This window comes from Oncorhynchus mykiss, chromosome 14 (assembly GCF_013265735.2).
Source record: "Oncorhynchus mykiss isolate Arlee chromosome 14, USDA_OmykA_1.1, whole genome shotgun sequence".
In the NCBI taxonomy this organism is placed as follows: domain Eukaryota; kingdom Metazoa; phylum Chordata; class Actinopteri; order Salmoniformes; family Salmonidae; genus Oncorhynchus; species Oncorhynchus mykiss.
Window position 1 is genome coordinate 3276762 of NC_048578.1, and position 19295 is coordinate 3296056.

General features: G+C 41.8%; 1 protein-coding gene across 1 annotated transcript; it reads right to left on the reverse strand.

Moving 5' to 3' along the window:
* Window positions 1–305: 305 nt before the first annotated feature.
* On the reverse strand, window positions 306–10519 carry LOC110488554 (histone deacetylase 3). The gene is made up of 15 exons (XM_021560801.2): window positions 10223–10519; window positions 9732–9814; window positions 9482–9624; window positions 8983–9064; window positions 8686–8742; window positions 8497–8552; window positions 8243–8376; window positions 7314–7394; window positions 6911–6984; window positions 6742–6806; window positions 6462–6551; window positions 6110–6168; window positions 1430–1509; window positions 1096–1253; window positions 306–962 (listed from the first exon to the last, which is right to left on the reverse strand). Exons 1-15 carry the CDS (start codon window positions 10275–10277, stop codon window positions 893–895), a joined length of 1287 nt encoding a protein of 428 aa, XP_021416476.1. The 5' UTR covers window positions 10278–10519; the 3' UTR covers window positions 306–892.
* Window positions 10520–19295: the final 8776 nt, after the last annotated feature.

Genomic DNA, 19295 nt, shown 5'->3' on the forward strand with positions numbered 1-19295 from the left:
ACTTCGAACAGCCATTGAAGAGCGGGACAACATTCCACAGGTTACAATCAGCCTGATCGACTCTATGCAAAGATCAGGGTGCATGAGGCAAATGGTGGTCACCGACTGGTTTTGTGATCCACGCCCCTACCTTAAGGTATGTGACAAACGGATGCATATCTGTATTCTCAGTCATGAACTCCATAGACTAGTGCCATTTGAAATGTTTCAATTGACTGGTTTCCTTATGAACTAACTCCAGTGATATCTTAAACTGCATCTACATTTTCCAGTGTAGACATCTTATTTGTGAAGAATTGTAGCCATTAAGTTTTGTAATTTATTTTATATATAAAAAAAATACAATTTCATCAAAACATTTTGAAACACTTGATATTCAAAGGACGGACCTTTGGGCTCCCAATGTGTGAAGTGAAAAACTGGCAATATAAAGACTGACACTGGTCCCCTCGACACAGGAAATCAACCCCCACTGGACCGTTAACCTGACAACCTTTTAGGACCAAGACTCTTCTGTCCTGTTCTGATGAAAAAAGCCCAGACATTTAAACAAGAGACGACAACGTTTCTGTACACGAGTATTGGGCTCCTCTTGGCCGTCTTCTTCGGGTGAGTCAGGTGACTGACTCCGTAACTGTTGAGGAAGTGCTTGGCAATAGAACTGCTCAGGATGTACTCTACATACTCATTCACACATAGTAAAAAAATAAAAAGGAATTCATGGTGGTGGTCTCTCGCTTTAAGTACAGTAAGGTCAAGTCCATGAGATGGCTATGGTTAAATCGCACATTTCTTGGGGAGGAGTGATCATGGTATCCACTTTCCTTAGACTGCAGCCTTGAGACTACGGTTTCTCAATCATTTCAGAAGGAAAAGTCTGACATCTGAGCGCTCAGATCTCCACGTCGCTCTCCTTGTCGTTGTCATGGTCACCATCATAGAACTCATTGGCTGCCTCCGGCCTGTAAAGAGAACACAAAATGTTCATACAATTCAGTTCACACAGATACTACATGCAGTTAGACCAAAACGGGTCATTGATTCCATTACTTATATGTTGCTGTGTGTCACAAAGCTGACTACGAGTGCATTCACCTGGAATAGTTGTCCTCTGAGCCCCTCTCATCTGGGTCTCCCTCGTCAGTACGCTCGTAGCTCAGGATGTCGGAGGGCACGTCGTGGATCTGGACACTGGGGGCGTGGTTCAACATCTTCAAGTTCTCAAAGACCGTCGAACGTATCTGCTCCAGGTACTAAACAAACACAGGAGGAAGATAAAATCACTTAAACTGGAGAGAACAAGTTTCACGGTCACACATATTCAATAGTTTGAATCCTTGTTGAAAACATTTGGTAGACTGTGGTTCAGGAATACAAAAAAAAACAAGAAGAAAGAGGGAGAGAGCATGCAGTGCATTCTCAAACGTACCTGTCTTGAATTCTGGTTCTCTATCCTGGTGCTCACATCTGGGTGGAGTGTGAAGTCTGGAGCAAAATACTCAAAGTACTCTGGAGAGATGAGAAAGTGCTTTTATAAGTACTTTTATACTGAAAAAATATAAATTTTTCAATTGAAAAATGAATTTGGCCCTAATCTAAGGATTTCACATGACTGGGAATACAGATATGAATCTGTTGGTCACAGACACTTTAAAAAAAAAAAAGTAGAGGCGTGGATCAGAAAACCAGTCAATATCTGGTGTGACCATTATTTATCTCATGCAGCGCGACATCGCCTTCGCATAGAATTGATCAGGCTAACTGTGGCCTGTGGAATGTTATCCCACTCTTCAATGGCTGTGCGAAGTTGCGGGAACTGGAACACGCTGTCGTACACGTCGATCCAGAACATTCCAAACGTGCTCAATGTGTGACATATCTGGCGAGCATGCAGGTTTTCAGCTTTGAGGAATTGTGTGCAGATCTTTGCGACATGGGGCTGTGCATTATCATGCTGAAACATGAGGTGATGGCAGCATATGAATGGCACGACAACAGGCCTCAGGATCTCGCCACGGTATCTCTGTGCGTTCAAATTGCCATCAATAAAATGAAAGTGTTTGTTGTCCGTAGCCAAACCATAACTCCACCATGGGGCACTCTGTTCACAATGTTGACATCAGTAAACCGCTCGCCCACACGACACCATACACACTCTGCCATCTGCCCGGTACAGTTAACTGGGATTCCTGTGTGCCAGTGGCCATCGAAGGTGAACATTTGCCCACTGAAGTCAGTTACAAAATCGAACTGCAGTCAGGTCAAGATCCTGGTAAGGACGACGACCACGCAGATGAGCTTCCCTGAGACTGTTTGTCAGTTTGTGCAGACCTACAGTTTCATCAGCTGACCGGGTGGCTGGTCTCAGACAATCCCGCAGGTGAAGAAGCCGGATGTGACGGTCCTGTGCCGACGTGATTACACGTGGTCTGCAGTTGTGAGTCCGGTTGGCCGTACTGCCAAATTCTCTAAAACAATGTTGATGTGGCTTTTGGTAAAGAAATTAACCTTCTTTCAAATCAAATGTTATTTGTCACATACGCCAAATACAACAGGTGTATTTATTACAGTGAAATGCTTACGTACAAGCCCTTAACCAACAATGCTTTAAGTTAAGGAATTTCCCCCCAAAATTGTTAAGTAAAAATAGAAAATAAAACAATTAAAACAGCAGCAGTAAAATAACAAGCGAGGCAATATACAGGGGGTACTGGTACAGAGTCGATGTGCGGGGACACCAGTTAGTTGAGGTAATATGTACATGTAGGTAGAGTTAAAGTGACTATGCATGGATTAAAAACAGAGTAGCAGCAGCGTAAAAGAGGGTTCTGGGAAGCCCTTTGATTAGCTGTTCAGGAGTCTTATGGCTTGGGGGTAGAAGCTGTTAAGAAGCCTTTTGGACCTCAACTTGGTGCTCTGGTACCGCTTGCCTTGTGGTAGCAGAGAGAACATTCTACGACTAGGGTGGCTGGAGACGTTGACAATTTTTAGGACCTTCCTCTGACACCACCTGGTATAGAGGTCCTGGATGGCAGGAAGCTTGGCCCCAGTGACATACTGGGCCGTACGCACTAGCCTCTGTAGTGCCTTGAGGTTGGAGGCCGAGCAGTTACCATACCAGGCAGCGATGCAACCAGTCAGGATGCTCTCGATGGTGCAGCTGTAGAACCTTTTGAGGATCTGAGGATCCATGCCAAATATTTGAAGTCTCCTGAGGGGGAATAAGCTTTGTTGTGCCCTCTTCACAACTGCAAGTGTGTTTAAACCATGACAGTTTGTTGGTGATGCTCCAAGGAACTTGAAGCTCTCAACCGGTTCCATTGATGAGAATTGGGGCGTGCTCGGTCCTCCTTTTCCTGTAGTCCTTCGTCTTTATCACGTTGAGAGAGAGGTTGTTGTCCTGGCGCCACACGACCAGGTCTCTGACCTCCCTATAGGCTGTCTCATCGTTGTCAGTGATCAGGACTACCACTGTTGTGTCATCTGCAAACTTGTTAATGGTGTTGGTGTCGTGCCTGGCAACTTTTTAAAATTTAACTAGGAAAGTCAGTTAAGAACAAATTATTATTTACAATGATGGCCTACCCCACACCCGGACGACGCAGGGCAAATTGTGCCCCGCCCTATGGGACTCCCAATCACTGAAGGATGTGATGCAGCCTGGATGCAGTCATGAGTGAACAGGGAGTACAGGAGGAGACTGAGCACGCAGCCCTGAGGGGCCCCCATGTTGAGGATCAGCGTGGCAGGTGTGTTGTTACCTACCCTCACCACCTGGGGAGGCCCGTCAGGAAGTCCAAGCTCCAGTTGCAGAGGGAGGTGTTTAGTCCCAGGGTCCTTAGCTTAGTGATGAGCGTTGAGGGCACTATGGTGTTGAACGCTGAGCTGTAGTCAATGAATAGCATTCTCACATAGGTGTTCCTTTTGTCCAGGTGGGAAAGGGCAGTGTTGAGTGAAGAGATTGCATCATCTGTGGATCTGTTGGGGCAGCAAGCAAATTGGAGTGGGTCTAGGGTTTCTGGGATAATGGTGTTGATGTGTTGGTGTTGACCAGCCTTTCAAAGCACTTTATGGCTACAGACATGAGTGCTATGGGTCGGTAGTCATTTAGGCCGGTTACCTTAGTGTTCTTTGGCACAGGGACTATGGTGGTCAGCTTGAAACATGTTGGTATTACAAACTGTCAGGGACAGGTTGAAAATGTCAGTGAACACACTTGACAGTTGGTCAGAGCATGCTAGGAGTACATGTTCTGGTAATCCATCTGGCCCCGCGGCCTTGTAAATGTTGACCTGTTTAAAGGACATCGGCTACGGAGAGCGTGATCACACAGTCGTCCGGAACAGCTGGTGCTCTCATGATTGTTTCAGTGTTACTTGCCTCGAAGCGAGCATATAAGTAATTTAGCCCATCTGGTAGGTTTGTGTCACTGGGCAGCTCGTGGCTGTGCTTCCCTTTGTGGTGTGTAATAGTTTGCAACCCCTGCCACATCCGACGAGCGTCAGAGCCGGTGGAGTACTATTCAATCTTAGTCCTCTATTGACACTTTGCCTGTTTGATGGTTCGTCTGAGGGCATAGCGGGATTTCTTATAAGCTTCCGGGTTAGAGTCCCACTCCTTGTAAGCGGCAGCTCTAGCCTTTAGCTCATTCCGGATGTTGCATGTAAATCCATGGCTTCTGGTTGGTGTATGTGCGTACGGTCACTGTGGGGACGATGTCATCGATGAAGCCAGTGACTGATGTGGTGTACGCCTCAATGCCAGCGGAAGAATCCCAGAACATATTCCAGTCTGTGCTAGCAAAACAGTCCTGTGGCTTAGCATCTGCCTCATCTGACCACTTTCTTATTGACCGAGTCACTGGTGCTTCCTGCTTTGGTTTAAGCTTGTCAGAAGGAATCAGGAGGATATAATTATGGTCAGATTTGCCAAATGGAGGGCGAGGGAGAGCTTTGTACGCGTCTCTGTGTGTGTCGTAAAGGTGGTCTAGAGTTTTTTTCCTTCTGGTTGCACACGCAATATGCTGATATTAATTAGGATGTGCCTCTGGATGAGCGTTTTCTTGTTTGCTTATGGCCGTATACAGCTCATCGAGTGCGGTCTTAGTGCCAGCATCGGTCTGCGGTGGTATATGTAAACTGTCTTGGTAAGTAGTGTGGTCTACAGCTTATCATGAGATACTCTACCTCAGGCGAGCAAAACCTTGAGGCTTCCTTAGATTTCATGCACCAGCTGTTGTCTTCAAATATGCATAGGCCGCCGCCCCTTGTCTTACCAGAGGCCACTGTTCTATCCTCCTGAAAAAGCTTAAAACCCGCCAGCTTTATGTTAATCATGTTGTCCTTCAGCCACGACTCGGTGAAACATAAGATATTACCATTTTTAATGTCCTGTTGGTAGGATATACGTGCTCGTAGTTTGTCTATTTTATTATCATTTGATCGTGCCTTGACTAATAGGACCGATGGTAAAGGTAGATTACCCTCTCGATGACAGATCCTTACAAGACACATGGACCGCCGTTCATGATATCTATGTATTTTCCTCCTGTGAATGACGGGGATGAGGGCCTTGTCGGGTGTCTGGAGTAAATCCTTCCCATCCAACTCGTTGAAGAATAAGAATTCCTCCAGTACGGGGTGAGTAATTGCTGCCCTGATATCAAGAAGCTCTTTTTGGTCATAAGACACAGTGACAGAAACACTATGTACAAGTTACAAATAACGCGAAAAAACATACACAATAGCACAATTGGTTACGGGATCGTAAAACGGCAGCCATCTCTTTTGGCGCTATTATTATTATTATTATTGTCCCCCAACACAGGGTTCACCTGTGTAATGATAATGCTATTTAATCAGCTTATTGATATGCCACACCTGCCAGGTGGATGGATTATCTTGGCAAAGGAGAAATGCTTTGGGATGTAAACAAATTTGTGCACAACATTTGAGAAATAAGCTTTTTGTGCATATGGACATTTTCTGGGATCTTTTTATTTCAGCTCATGAAGATCAACACTTTACATTTTGCATTTATTTTTGTTCAGTGTACATCATATTATGTCAATATAATATCAAACCAATGTACAAAAAGCTTGCTCACTTACCACTATAGGGCAGCTCATCACTAATTGGCTCATCGACTAGGAGGGAGGTCTCATAGGTCCTAGAATGGCGGAAGAGCAACAGTCTTAAGTGGTTCCATATACACTGTGAGAACATTATCTCTCTGTCTCCATTAAAAACAACTGTCACCTAACCTCTACACCAGGTGTATTCAAGGTCCAGAGCTTGCTGGTTTGGTTCTACCTGATAATTAATTACACACACCTGGTGTCCCAGGTTTAAATCAGTCCTTGATTAGAGGGGAACAATTGAAAAAAGGCAGTGAAACAGGCTTCGAGTTCCAGAGTTCTACACTATAGTTCAGTTACAGCAATGAAATAAATGAGTACTCACCAGCATCTGGCCACATTGCGTACTGTGTACCCTCCTCCTCCCAGCACCAGCAGGGGAATCCTGAAGCTTTTTACAAACTCCACACATTCCCTATAGGAAAAATAAGTACCCTGGGTAAGAGAGTTTACCATATCCTGGCTCCTGTGTAAATTGGTAAGGGATTTTCTGTAATCACTTAAATGTGCCCTCCTACCAGTAGGTTGCAGGATATCCTCATATTATAGAGTACATTGACTTCCATCCACCGAACCTGAATCCTTATCACTACAAAGACACTTACCCATGGCCTCGTATACTGAGGTTGAAGCATCCTAGTCGGTCACAGCCCAGAGAGTCAGCCCCACACTATCAATGACAAGGGGTGCATGTATGAGTACCATATTCAATACCCCAATCCATGCCACTCATGCGAAAACGCTAATGATGATCTCTGGCTGCCAAATGCTCACCTGAAGAACGATACAGGTTGGCTGGTAGAAGTCCACCACTTGCTTAATGACTGGCTGAAAGAGTTGCCTGTAGCCTAAGAAACAAAGTGCTATAATGATAAGGTATTGGACAAAATTAAGACAATTCATCCTTTCAAGCATTCTTGCCAATTATGCAATGTTTTGCTCAATTGATCCCCTATCAAAAATCAGGAAACATCTGTTGGTTATTATCCAGTATACTATCAGACCCTTTATAACACTCATCAGAGAGATGTTAATAGTTTATACGTCAGGCAGCATAACACATATCTGATGAAAGCACTCCCCAGAGACATCTCACTGGCCTGAGTCTAATAGCATTATCAGACTGGATCGCCAGAGAACCACCCTGAGTAGGGGATCCAGAAAGGACGCTACTCACTCTGGTCATCGATCCCATCCCGGAGAGGCACGTTCAGGCAGTAGTAACGGCCGCTCTCAGCCCCCACCTCATACATGTCACCTATGGGACAAAACATAGAAACACAATTTGTTTATCAAAGAATAGGCTCATTAAGGGGGCTTTCACACCATATTGGTTTGGAGCAGTTTTCCCGAACTTTGCCGCGTTTTCCCCCTTATTTGGACTGGTGTGAACAGTATCCACACTAAACAATGCACTATGGTTCGCTCAAAAAGGGTGGTCTCAGTCCATATCTATATGTATAGTGGTGCGGTTCGCTGCAGGTGAGATCACAGTCCGGACCAAACACAGGAAAAGAACCAGAGGCATGCATTATTACTGGTTGTTTGACTGCGAGCATTTGATAAAATGCACACAGCACTATAACTTGATATCTCTGAAACATTATTTGAGTAGCGGTGCATTTATGATCGCATCTGATGCAGATTAGGGGAGATGGGGGATATAGGCTATTGAATAGCTTATTCACTTTGCACTTTGAGCAGTTATTGCACAGTTTCCACATGTCATTAGAAGACCAAAGTGAAAGTAATATGAAGTTTGGGACACACAAGCTATGCTTCTGGATAATCATAAATGGATTTAACGTGAGCATTTTCGCCAACAAAACAATTGACTTGCATGAACATGTGATTTTGTTTAGGCATTTCAGTTCATTTGACATTTGGCAATGTGAAACCAACCGGACCAAACAAAAAAAATACCAAAATACAAATGCAAAAAATACAAAACAAGCTGATTCGAACTATAGCTCAGAACTGTGTTTGCCCTAAGACACCTCTATTGCCCCATAGAGATATTCAATCATTTAGTCATTAAGACAAACTGTCTATTTATCAATGCGTATTCTCACTGATTATAACAGACACTCATATGGCTTGTCTTACCTGTGCCTGGGAAAAAGTAGTTCCCATACTTGTGGAAGGACACAGTCATGACCCGATCAGTCAGATAAAAGGCTTCCTGCACCCCATCGCCATGGTGAATGTCAATGTCTATGTAGAGCACACGTGGGTGGTATCTAAAGATAGATTTACATTATTAGTTGTCAGTGATCCTTAGAGGGATGTGAACCCAGAAACAGAGGGGGAAAAAAACTATATTTAGGAAATAGTCAAATGCAAGGGTGCTTTACTCTTACTTCAAAAGCTCCAGTATACTGATGACAATGTCATTCACATAGCAAAATCCAGAGGCCTAAAAACAAAAAACGAGTGAAATCATGACATCATAAAGAGCTGTACATAGGCATATTAAAAGATGACCAGAGGCCATAATAAATTGACATTTTTCTTGACAAAGAAACAAATGCATGTTGCATAATTCTTACCTCAAATTTCTTAGCATGATGAAGACCCCCAGCCCAGTTGATGGCAATGTCACATATCTGCAAAACAATGGCCCCGATCAATACTCAAATCACAAAGTCTGGTTGACTATTTACCTGGCTCTGTAAATTGCTGAATTGCTTGCTTGGCCTAAATAAATATAGCCTACCAGCAGATATAATACATTTATAACATAGTCCTGACCTGACAAAAAAAGAAGGTGAGCTTACCGTTTTCCCTAAAACAAACTGACTGTCACAGTGGTACAACATGGTGTGTGTGTGCGCGCGTGCACATACCTTGTGGTTTAGCTGTGTTGCTCCCTGTAGTGACGCTCCGGTATACCTGGAGCAGAACTCAAACAGGCCCGGGAATACAGGGCTGACAGGGGACACATGCATTATCACACAGATATATGTGTACGTCACACAGATATTGATAACAAGTTGCACATTACAGTGAGCATAATATTACATCAACAACAGTCTGTATTATGACACATTATGTATTTCACACAGTGTTGCATTGTCCTCAAGTCACACATGAATCCAAATTTACACCAGGTTAGCAATGTAGGCTAATACATTATAGAACCCTCAAACTCAACTCTGGACCTCGAAGCCAGTTCCACTGTTTTTTTTTTGTTAATTCTTCCCCTCTAATTGGGGACTGATTTAGACCTGGGACACCAAGTGGGTGCAATTAATTATCATGTAGAACTGAAAACTCCTAGGCTCCAGACCTCGTAGGGGAAGAGTTGAATACCCCTGTTATAGAATATAGATAAGACATTCTCACCAGTCATCCCCCACGTTGAAGGTGTTGAGACTCTTTGTGAAGCCCTGCATATTGTTGGGGCTGACCTTCTGAAGAAAGTCAATGTAATCTTCTGAGTGAAATCGGCACATGTCATGTTGGGAGGCTTTGTATGGTTTGAAAACCTATACAACAAGGACCAGTCAATACATGAACATGGTGTCAAGAAGGACATGAAAGAGTCTCGTTTCATCTGGTACTTTTCAGCATGTTTAACATCAGCAGGACTTACCTGCATCTTTTTGTATAGGCCATAGTGCAAAACAAGGCTGTGCGTCAGAGAGAGACGATGGGGTTTCATAGGGTGACCAGCACCTTGATAAAGAAAGAAAAAATCATGTTTCAGTTAGTGCTATTCTCTCCTATGCAGTTACCAATTTATTCTATGCAGTTATCAATTTCTTCATTTCTCTGTGGTTCTGCATGGTGCTAGCTATCATTCATAACCTACCTAGGAAAAATATAGCATAAAACATCTCTACTCTTGCAAACACACGACTATTAGCTAGTAACCTTAGTTAGCGAACACGTTTCGAGTTTGCGGCGAGACCTATGGACCTGATTGCTAGAATAAATAAGAATATAATAACGTTACAATCAAATCACAAATTAAAAAGGAAATAACTGTATTACCATAACCTTGTTCGTCTAAAAAAATAGCTAAGTTAGCAGGCTGGCTAATATTATATGCTTGAGTCTAGCTTTGTGTAGCCAAAATCTTACCATAATGAAAGTTCCCCACGTCCGGATCATAAAAATATGCTGTTCTATTGGACATTGCAAATTAGCCTTCTTTTTTATACGGTTCGCTGGGTGTTTGTTACTGTAAATATATAGTTGCTTCATTTAGCAAGTAGCCACCATTGTAAACGGCGAGTAAAATGTACGTCATTGTCCAGTGACAGTCAAAGGGGGCGGGAGTAGGGGGGTCATTGCTAACAGGAAACCAGTAAAATAGAGTAGCGCCAAAGATTTGTATAACTAACCCAAGATAGACCACTCACTGCCTGTCGTTTACAACAAATTAATCATAGCGGACAGAAAAAGCAAGTAGCCAAGCACGAGCTAGCGAGAGCCTATTGGCGCGTTCTAGCATTTATTTGCATATTTCCGTTAGGGAACGCCTTACGCCTTGTGAAGAGCGCGTGTGCAATAACTCAATTCGCCTTCGCACTCCTAAACAACGAAAAGGGTAAAGTCGACAAAACTTAGTCCCCTCTGTTCGTAACATATTAGTTTTGGAAACACAAAACTGTATTGAGATCAATTGTGGAATCGATGAGAAAATTTGCATAATATCGGCCAAAATCCACCTCGCTCTATCTTATTTTTTATTATTATAAAAAACAAATGCTCGCTCCATCTTCTCCCACTGTCGGTCTCTAAACGCCAATTATATGCTTCACATTTATACAATATGTGAAATATATGTCTCATTGTTCTATCTGTGGTACTACTGTGAGGCTCTATTCAATCAAATCAAATTTTATTGGACACATACAAGTGTTTAGCAGATGTTATTGCGGGTGTATCGAAATGCTTGTCTTTCTAGCTCCAACAGTGCAGTAATATCTAGCAAGTAATATCTAACCATTTCAAAACAATACACACAATTCTAAAGGAATGGAATTAAGAAAATATATAAATATTTGGATGAGCAATGTTGGAGCGTCATAGACTAAAATACAGTAGAATATAATACAGTATATATATATATGAGATGAGTAATGCAAAATATGTAAACATTATAAAAGTGACTAGTGTTCCAGATTTTACTTTTTGTAGCAGGTGAGAATTTTCGAAGCTGGTTAGGATAATTAATGTAGCAGATTAGAACAATTAGTTTAAGGTTAGGAAAACAGTAAGGGTTAGCTTAAATGCAAAATAATCAACTTTTGACATGAATTTGACAAAAGCTGGATAGCTTCTAGTCATAACCAGGGGCAGTAGCATGGATAGAAGGGTTCCAGCTTTTGTCAGAATTGACTTTTCATAGCAGGTTTAGGAGAATAAATGTGGCAGGTTCTGAGAAATAGGTTAAGGTTAGGAAAATGGTTAGGGTTATAGTTAGCTAAAAAGCAACAACAACAAAAAATCTACTTTTGATGTAAATTTCACAAAAGCTGGAATCCATCTAGAGATAGAGGACTCATCTTTGTATCTGTGTCATTAAAGCGTCTGTGACAGTGCCATTGAGGCTATCTCGATTTTAAAGTAGTACATTTTCTTAATTGGCTGATTGCGTGCGTCCACTTATGTCAGTGCATTCATAACAACCTAATCATTACAAAAATTATATTAGATCAAATAAACCTCACATAGCAAATTAGCAATACTATTTTTTTGTATCTCATTGACTGACGACAACAACAAAAATCTCACTTCCTGGGTTTTTTTCATGGACAGATTTTGTCACGAATTAAAACGTCTCACTTCGGTTCTTCCCCTCTGTCGAAAATTAACAGTAGGCCGTGGCCATGTTCGAGGGCATCAAAACCGCAATGTATCATGGGTAAATCGTATTTCACTTCGTTTTTCTCTAATAACTGTAGATTTTCAGTTATAAAAACTGACTATTGTTTATTTTTTATATAAGTATTGATGATGGGTGTACTGTTGCTTCATGTGTTGTATGTGTGTGCTTACTGTGACTGTATCCCTGATATTGGCTACAAGGTAGCTACTTCCCACGCCGTTGCCGGACAGTTGTGCTTGTCAAGTGGGAGCGAAGACCACTGTTGTTGCTGTTGTTGCCCCCCCCCCCCCCCCGAGTAGTAGACTGTATGTATCACAGGAGGTTGGTGGCACCTTAATTGGGGAGGACAGGCATGTGGTAATGGCTGGAGAGGAATCGGTGGAAAGGTACCATTCCATTTATTCCGTTCCAGACATTATTATGAGCCGTCCTCTCCTCAGCAGCCTCCACTGGTATGTACAGTATGTATCAAGGTGACATCTAGACGGTTATCAATATTAGTTATTTCTTATGTAGGCTGCTTTCCTACTTGAAATAAAGCAATGTTTGAGGAAAAATTGCCACATTAGCTTCTGCCGGCGACACAACCATGATAGCCAGTAGGAAGCACTTCAAGTCAGCAGACTGGAGCACTGGTCACAGGCTTACTATCGACTCGTAGTGCAGCCCAATCAGCCACGCAAAATGGTATTGAGTGGCAACAAATATGATAAATTAGCTGATTAATTCAATTTTGCTCAACTAACCATGGCGGAGTTAGTGCCAACAATAAGACGCCATAATGAGGGTTTTGGATAAACGCTGAAAATAAGGTCTGTGGTTAACACAGTTTTAGGAAGGAGATCTTACACATTTTGTTCTATGAGATAGTCTTCAGCTAATGTCACATTTTGTGAATTTTGAAGCATTTATGTAATCAAAACAAGCACATAAAGCACATAAAGGCTTCATAACTGACTGATATTATCTCATAGAACAAAACATATAAAATCATTTAAGCCTTATTTTCAGTGTTTATCCCAAAACACCTTTCTTTTTTTTTATTCATGGCTCCCGAGTGGAGCAGGGGCCTACGGCACTGCATCTCATTGCTAGAGGCATCACTACAGACCCTGATTAGATTCCAGGCTGTATCACAACCGGACGTGATTGGGAGTTCCATAGGGCGGCGCACAATTGGCCCAGCATCGTCATGGTTAGAGTTTGGCCGGGGTAGGCCGTCATTGTAAATGAGAATTTGTTATTTACTGTTTTGTCTAGTTAAATAAAGGTTCAATAAATAAATAAAAATATATATTAAAAAAAAAATGATATTACTTATTTATTGTATAGGCTGCTATCCTACTTGAAATAAAATTGTGGGAGGGTAAAAAAATGGCCACGTTAACTACTGCCGGCTTCACGACCGTGAAACAGCTGCCCAGTAGAAAGCACCTCAAGTCGACAGGCACGTTGATACAACACTGGTGCACTGCTCACTGGTTTATCGACTCATCGTGCAGTCTAATCAGCCACGCAGAATGGTCTTGAGTTTAATAAAAATCTGTCCAATTAGCTGATTCGCTTTCCATATACCCACTCCTTTCGACACACCCACTTGCCCATACTACAGTCGCCATATTGGGCTGCAGCACCCATACTTGCCGTGCTCTCACAGATGAAATGTCTATGTACGTTTATTACCTGACCACTTCAGGGGTCTGAGGTAATTCACCTCAGAGAGAGTGCTCTCTGTAGGCCAATTTACAGGGGACATAGCGATTTAGGGGCAATGCCACTAACCCCAATTTGTACATTGAATAAGTCAATAGTGGCCCCTTAGGTAGGTATAGAATAGATCTTGCCAGCTTGTAATCCTAAAACCCGGAAATTAGTTAGGCCTACCTCTGGTTTGATCGGCCATTCCTATGGGGGAATTATTTTCATTGACCCTTTATTTAACTAGGCAGGTTAGTTAATTAAGAACAAATTCTTATTTACAATGACGGCCTACCACAAGGCAAAAGGCCTCCTGCGGGGACGGAGGCTGGGATTTTTTAAAATTACAATAATAATAATAATATAGGACAAAACACACATAACGACAAGAGAGACAACACAACACTACATAAAGAGAGACCTAAGACAACAACATAGCATGGCAGCACCACATGACAACACAGCATGGTAGCAACACAACATGACAACAACATGGTAGCAACACAACGTGGCAGCGGCACAACATGGTAGCAGCACAAAACATGGTACAAACATTATTGGGCACAGACAACATCACAAATGGCAAGAAGGTAGAGACAACAATACATCACACAAAGCTGCCACAACTGTCAGTAAGAGTGTCCATGATTGAGTCTTTGAATGAAGCGATTGAGATCAAACTGTCCAGTTTGAGTGTTTGTTGCAGTACGTTCCCGCTTCTAGCTGCAGCGAACTGAAAAGATGAGCGACCCAGGGATGTGTATGCTTTGGAGACCTTTAACAGAATGTGACTGGCAGAACGGGTGTTGTATGTGGAGGATGAGGGCTGCAGTAGATATCTCAGATAGGGGGGAGTGAGGCCTAAGAGGGTTTTATAAATAATTTACAGAGGAGTATAGAGTGCAATGATGTGTCCTATAAGGAGCATTGGTGGCAAATCTGATGGCCGGATGGTAAAGAACATCTAGCCTCAAAAAAAACAAAATTCAGAATGGTTTGTCCTCTGGGTTTTGCCTGCTACATAAGTTCTGTTATACTCACAGACATGATTCAAACAGTTTCCAAATATACTAATGATATGCATGTTTTATATTCTGGGGATGAGTAGCAGGCAGTTGAATTTGGGCACGCTATTTATCCAAAAGTGAAAATGCTGCCCCCTATCCCAAAGAAGTTTTGAGGAGGGTTTATTCTCCAGGTCTTTAACCATTTTCCAGAACTTCTTGGGGTTAGACCCACAGAGAGAGAACTGCTCCTTAAAGTAACTAACTTTGGCCTTCCGGATAGCCTGAGTGCATTTATTTCTCATTTGTGAACGAGAGCTAGTCAGCCTGAGTATGCGTGTGCCGAGCATTTCGCCAAATGCAATTCTTGAGGTGGAGTAACTCTGCAAGATCACGGTCGAACCAGGGGTTGAACCTGTCTTTAATTCTAATTTTCTTTATGGGGAGTGTTTGTTAACAATACCACCGAAAATATAAAAAAAAGAAGGTCCAAGCTTCGACAGAGGGGATCAAGCTGAATCAATAGCATTTTACAGAGGGCAGTTCATGAAGGAAGGCTTGCCCATTAAAGTTTTTTAGCAAGCGTCTATGACAAATCAGGACTTGTTATTTCATTGAGCAGCCATTACGAACACGGACTGTTAAACAGTGATCACTAAGGTCATTACAGAAAACACCAGACTGATACCTATCAGGATTATTTGTGAGGATAACATCAAGGAGAGTCGCCTTTTCTGGGTGTTTGGAGCTGAATCCCTTGTGGGATTGGTAATAATCTGAGAAAGATTTAGGGAGTCCCATTGCTTTACGACTTGGTCAGGTGGTTTAAGTATGTCCCAGTTTAGGTCACCTAGCAGGAAAAATTCAGACTTAGTGTAAGGGGCCAGGAGAGAGTTTAGGGCAGGTAGGGTACAGGCTGGTGCTGATGGAGGACGATAGCACCCAGCAACAGTAAACAAAGAGCTATTTGAAAGTTTAATGCTTAAAACCGACAAATCTAATTGTTTGGGGACAGACTTGGTGGAGACAGCCAAGCACTGAAGGTGATCCTTGGTAAAGATTGCCACTCCCCCACCTTTGGAAGATCTGTCTTGCCGAAAAAGGTTATAAGCAGAAATGTTAACATCAGTATTCAAAATACTCTTCCTTAACCAGCAATGACCGACACATCAGTGTCAGAAATCAGTGAAGCAGATATCAGAGCACAAGTCAGAATTGGTGCTAGCAACAGTAGATGGGCCAGAGTGTACATGCACATTTCCAGATATCATCAGCAGTAAGGCAATCAAGGCACGGCAAAGGACAGGAAGAGATCTGCAGTGTTGATTTATGACATTTGAATATGTGTTAGATGGCAACAAGATCATATTGTACAGCAATTACATCAGTTAACATGAATACAAAGCCGGCAAGAGGTGGTCAGAATAGGATGGGAGGCCAAAAGTCAGTGTAGCCAATAGAGAGTCAGAGTCCCAAGTGTGGGAACAAACATAGTCTGTCCCACAGTTGGGATTGTGTGGGTCGTTTGAAGAAAAGGAATTAGAGGGATTGTCCTTCTGCTACTTCAAAATGGTGAAAGTCCTCATTGGCGCAGCCCATGCTAATACAGGATTTTGGGCACTTGAGTCCTCTATCTATCTCTATGTGTCAAGTACCTCAAAGTGAGCACTCTCAGACTTGTCTATCAACCAAAAATCTATAATGTTTCCCATTATATAAAAGTCAATTGTAATGGCAGGTAATAAATCCAATACAATCATATTTCCTAGCTATTCTAACTATGTTAATCAGTCACTAAGACTTCACCTACCTTTCTCTCTCCAAGAAGTTTATCTTAACACAAGTCTCAAAGCAAGTGCACTTCTAAGGTGAAGACACAGGGGGCAGCTGATTGGCAGTCAGTTCAAGGATTGAAATCCCATACCAGGAATAATAACAGAGACAACTCAGGTTCTTATTAATCAACAATTCAGTTTTATTAAACATAGATACAAATCTATTCATCAGTGTTATCAACACCTTGCCTTTGGGGACATGGTAGCAGGACATAATGCAAATATACAGACTGAAAGTGGGGGGAGAGAGAGAGGGAGACTGTATATATACATAATATGACATTTCTAATGTCTTTATTCTTTTTAACTTCTGTGAGTGTAATGTGTACTGTTCATTTTATTGTTTATTTCACTTTTGTATATTATCTACTTCACTTGCTTTGGCAATGTTAACATATGTTTCCCATGCCAATAAAGCCCCTTGAATTGAATTGAGAGAGAGAAAGAGAAAGTGAGATTGCTAGTTCATCGCCACTGCTGATGATAACAATTCCTCTAATTCCATTTCTACAAACGACCCACGCAATTTACCCGCACATTTTCCAACAGTTCTCCGCGTAGACGCGAGAAAAATATACTTTCTTAAATTTGAACCCGTTGACGCTCGCGGCTCGTCTGTTTTTTCTCTTCACTCATCAAAGACTGTCAATTATATTGACAAGATAGTCAAGTGACCGCACTAACAATGGAAATACATGTCCTCAAAGATGGAAGGCGGGCAGGCAGGGATGTGGCGAGATCAGGTGGGACCATTCTAGCCAATGAGAGGTCAGATCAAATCATATCCAGCATTATTTATATTGCATATTTCAGACATGTACGCAAAACAACGTGCTTCACAGGAAAAAAATATTAATAAAAAACAACAGACATAGAGAATAAAAACAAAATAATAATAACAAAAACTGAAAGACTGAAAAGCACCCTAAGGAAAAGCAAAGCTAAAAAGGTATGTTTTAAGATCTCTTTTAAATATGCCCAAAGTTTCTGCCCCTCTAGACTTCTCTGGCAGGCTATTCAGGAGGCAGGGGGCATAGTAACTAAAGGCAGCCTCTCCAAGCCTCTTAGTCCTAAGCATTGTAATAGTGAAAAGGCCAAAGGACCTGAGGGACCTACTGGGTACATAACTCAAAAGCATGACTGATATGTATTGGTGTGCACAATCGTGGTTTGATTTAAAAACCAATAGAAGAATCTTAAAATGAATTATAAAACTCACAGGCAGCCAGTGCAGAGACTTTAAAACCAGTGTAATTTGTGCTCTCCGTCTCGTTCTTGGTCTATATGTTTTGCAATTTACAAATGGCTTTCTGGGTAGACCAGACAGGAGAGAATTACAGTAGTCAAGTCTGCTTCTAACAAAAGCATGGATGAGTCTCTCTGTAAGCCTGAGATAGAAACGGCCGCACCTTGATAATGTTCCTCAGGTGGTAAAAATCTATTTGGTCACATTCCTAATGTGTGATTCAAATTTGAGGTCAGAATATAAAATGACACCTAGATTTTTTTTACCTGGTGTTTTATCTTTATTGCTTGTCAAAATGTGCGGCCAGATTCTGCCTCTGTGCTTTGGCTCCAATAATAGGTACCTAGGTTCACCATACCAGTTTTTAGTGCAGTGGGGAGTGATTAACAATAGATTTCATTTCTTCAGATAACGCAATTAAAAACTGTTTTGAAGAAGGTGGTGGTGATAGGATCGAGAAGGCAGGTAGAAGGCTTAAGTTGTGCTATCACTTTCCTGAGTATGTCTGTGTCAACCAAGGAAAATAACTCCATAGTGCCTTTGCGTGATAGACTGGGGCACATATCATCAAACTTCTCATCGGGTCTTGATTGACTGATACCTAGCCAAATGTTTGCTATCTTATCTCTGAAATATGCAGCAAACTCATCACATCTAGATTGCAAGGAAAGTTCATATAGGTTTGCAAGGGTAGGATTGATCAATTCATCAATGGTTGAGCAGAGCACTCAAATCAAATCTCTCTAATTATTCTGATTATTAGCAACTTTGACTGTATGTGAGGTAGGCCTACATAGACCTACCTCACAGACAGTAGTCTATATCTTCTGGTTATCCAAACTAATTTGTAGTAGTTTGTAGTTTTAACAGGACTACTATAATAATCGTTTAAAATGATTTAATGGTTAGCCTAGATTAATTGGACCAATTGGATGAATTGTTCAAATATAACAGTAAAAAAAACACTGGTTATTTTCCCTTTAAACAATAATTTTCCCTTTAAATAACGAATCTCGTCCCTTCGGTTTACTCCAGAGCAGCTCTCGTTCAGTCAGACAACAAGCGCACCTCAAAAGACTTACTACAGGAGATCACACACCTATGGGGATAGCATCCACATTTACTAGGGGTTCCTAATGTTTCGGAAATAACGTGAGTAGGGCTCGTTAAATAATGATCAAGGGGGATGTTTTATTATAGGTTGTCGATGGGCGGGTGGGATGTTCAAATCAGCAAGCGAACCTGGGGAACGTATGATGCAGCAAATTAATTGCGACTATGTTGTTATGCTCAGCGATAGATGCAGTATTACTATGCAATTATATTATTATAATTAATATATATATATATATATATATATTTGTGATTTGGCGCAGCATTGTGTCATTGATTAATTATGGAAGAGCGCCTGTTTTAGTCAGGATGATGGAGCGTATCATACACTCAAGTGCATTCTCGGTCAAGTTCCGACTCAGACAAGACTCAGCACGAATATCTGGTTTTGTCACATTTGTCATTGTCAAAATTCCATCATATG

What these genes read in the sequence shown, in the direction of transcription:
- LOC110488554 (XM_021560801.2), bottom strand. Translation starts at nt 10,277, where the DNA reads ATGTCCAATAGAACAGCATATTTTTATGATCCGGACGTGGGGAACTTT. An exon ending in GCCTATACAAAAAGATGCAG is followed by an intron (nt 9,625 to 9,731) that starts GTAAGTCCTGCT and finishes CTTGTTGTATAG; the next exon opens with GTTTTCAAACCATACAAAGC. An exon ending in AGTATACTGGAGCTTTTGAA is followed by an intron (nt 8,377 to 8,496) that starts GTAAGAGTAAAG and finishes ATCTATCTTTAG; the next exon opens with ATACCACCCACGTGTGCTCT.